General features: G+C 43.2%; 1 protein-coding gene across 1 annotated transcript in view; it reads right to left on the bottom strand.

The window, feature by feature from the left end:
* Positions 1-2,500, bottom strand: part of csmd2 (CUB and Sushi multiple domains 2) — a 377,005-nt gene that overhangs the window by 164,748 nt on the left and 209,757 nt on the right. Inside the window, exon 6 of the mRNA XM_076301508.1 lies at positions 890-1,002. Coding sequence (XP_076157623.1) covers positions 890-1,002 — 113 coding nt within the window. The remainder of the gene's footprint in view (positions 1-889; positions 1,003-2,500) is intronic.

Genomic DNA, 2,500 nt, shown 5'->3' with positions numbered 1-2,500 from the left:
CTCCTTCCCCCTCACACACACACACAGACACACACACACAGACACACACACACACACACACACACACACACACACACACACACACACACACACACACTCACACACAGATGCACACACAGACGCATGCACACACACACACACACACACACACACACACACACACAATCATACTCTCTGATTTCCTAAAACCGTGATTTGTTTATCGCAACCTGTAATCCTATCTTGCTTCTCCCCTGATCTCTTTAGGGAGACGGGGGCTGGGAAGAAGGTGAGATTCCCGCTGATTCTGGATCAGTCTACGGCAGCGGAGCAACTAATCCCTTTTTTTCCGGCTCATCTCCTGCCTGAGCCAACCTCTGACCTGGAGACAGTGATGAGATGGCTTGCGGCCGAGGAGGAGTGGGGTTGGAAGGGGAGGGGGGCCTGCAATAGCACTTAGCACCGGCTTCAAAAGAACATCTGAACTACGGGTTTTTTTTTGCTATGCATTAAATGCAATTAAATCGTTTTTTTATTTCATGGGAAGAGAGGTAGTTTGCTGAGTTCCTACAAAACACATGCACACACACACACACACACACATTTTTTCAATGTTACTTTTTAGTGATTCACTGTACTTTTTCACTTCACTTCAATCATACGCTTTGTGCACATATCAACCTAATATGTGAATGCTTGCATATGTTACAGGCTAATGAATCCATTGTTTGCTTGGCCTACATATGTTCATAACGTTCAGCTTTTTCAGCTACAAATTAACCTTGTAAGTGTCATGCTGATTGATGATCATTGATTGCCCTTCATTCATTCATTCATTCATTCATTCATTCATTCATTCATTCATTCATTCGTTCATTCGTTCATTCGTTCATTCATGATTCATTCTCACCTTGATACTGAGCGCTGAAGCCCCTCAGTTTGTGGTTGCCGTCTGTTGTGAAGTGGATTCTCAACCAGTTCTTACTGCTAATGATGGGGGAGGGCAGGTTCGGCCCTGTAAACCTGTAAACAAATCAGAAAAACAAAACACATAGTTATTTACTTTACTTTTCAATTCACACTGAAATTACAATGCATCAAACACACATCACAAACTCAAGAGAATCGCACAACACTGATGTACTCTCACTATGTATTCAATCAGCCCCCATAAGTCTAACAATCGCAAATTGAGACCTTGAATTCGTACAACAGTTTTGAAAATAACTCCCTTTATTATTTGCAAAGGCAGAAGGAAATAAACAGGTGGGGCACAGTGTACATGATTATAAGAGCAGAGAGACTGAATTCAAAAATATTCAATAAAAATATGCAAAAAACAACCTCTGACAATTGCAATCACATTACTTGTCTGTTTCATCAATGTGAAGATACACAAGGCGATGCTTTGAGAAGTGTTGCTGACCAATGTTGTTGACCACTGATATTAGGGAACACATTTATCCTGGAGAGCTTCAACAGGCAACCCGTTGTGACCATCCAATCAGAAGATTTGGAAGCTGTCAAATATTGTCTGGCAAAACTACTCTGGCAAAATTGGCCCACGTAGCATCACCTTCTCTGTCCAGTTGAAAACCCTGACCCCAACTACAGTGCTTGCACACACACACAGACACACACACACACACACACACACACACACACACACACACACACACACACACACACACACACACACACACACACACACACACACATGCTACCTATGACCTCATCTTCACTTTAGCTGAGGAAGCATTTCTGTTGCTCTTAAAACCAAAATCAATCAGCCACTTCCATTCTCTATGAATCTCTTTGGCTGTGACCTCCTTCACAACCCCCATAAAACTGATGCATTGTGGGATTCGGAGTTCAAGGCTGCACCAGGAGAGAATGAAAGACTCACACATGTTTATCACTGAGAAAAAGAAAAAAAGAGTTATGCTTGGTTTAATTAATTACAACATCAAAAGCTGTGATTTAATTTGTCCAACAGTCATCTAAACCAGTGTACAAGGGAGTTTAGCCTCGAAGCACGACTGGGGGCATATAAAGGGTGAAAATAAAGGCATGATGGTGGGCGTTTAGCCAGTGAAGCATCCAGCAGAGTAGAAAGAGATGACAGTAATCTGCGGAAAGCTGTCCAGCAAAGCTGGACTAGCGTGGGCTAAAACCCAGGTTGGCAGGATGAGTCGAATTAGCTGTTATTATTACTAAGACAATGCCGGGCCGGTGTGCGATTAATGTTCACTGTGGAGGCCTTATAGCAGTGTAGCCGACGCTAAGCTCTTAAGCTGGCGCGAGTGCAGTCAACGAGCTGACAGCAAGAGTGCCGCTCTCTGTGGACCAAATGTCAGATTTGGCACAAAGAGGCAATTTACAAAAGGTTGGTAAAGAAGTGGAGGCAGACAAACACACACAAAGATAGAAAGGACAGCAAGAGAGAAACAGAGAGAGAGAGAGAGAAAGAGAGAGAAAGAGAGAGAGACAGAGACAAAGTAAAAGTGAGGGGGTGAGGTGT

Source organism: Alosa pseudoharengus, unplaced genomic scaffold (assembly GCF_046254945.1).
Source record: "Alosa pseudoharengus isolate Yale_2024_CS ecotype anadromous, Long Island Sound unplaced genomic scaffold, YU_APseudo_1.1 YU_APseudo_1.1_scf_23, whole genome shotgun sequence".
Lineage (NCBI taxonomy): Eukaryota > Metazoa > Chordata > Actinopteri > Clupeiformes > Clupeidae > Alosa > Alosa pseudoharengus.
This window is presented reverse-complemented; position numbering and strand designations above follow the sequence as displayed.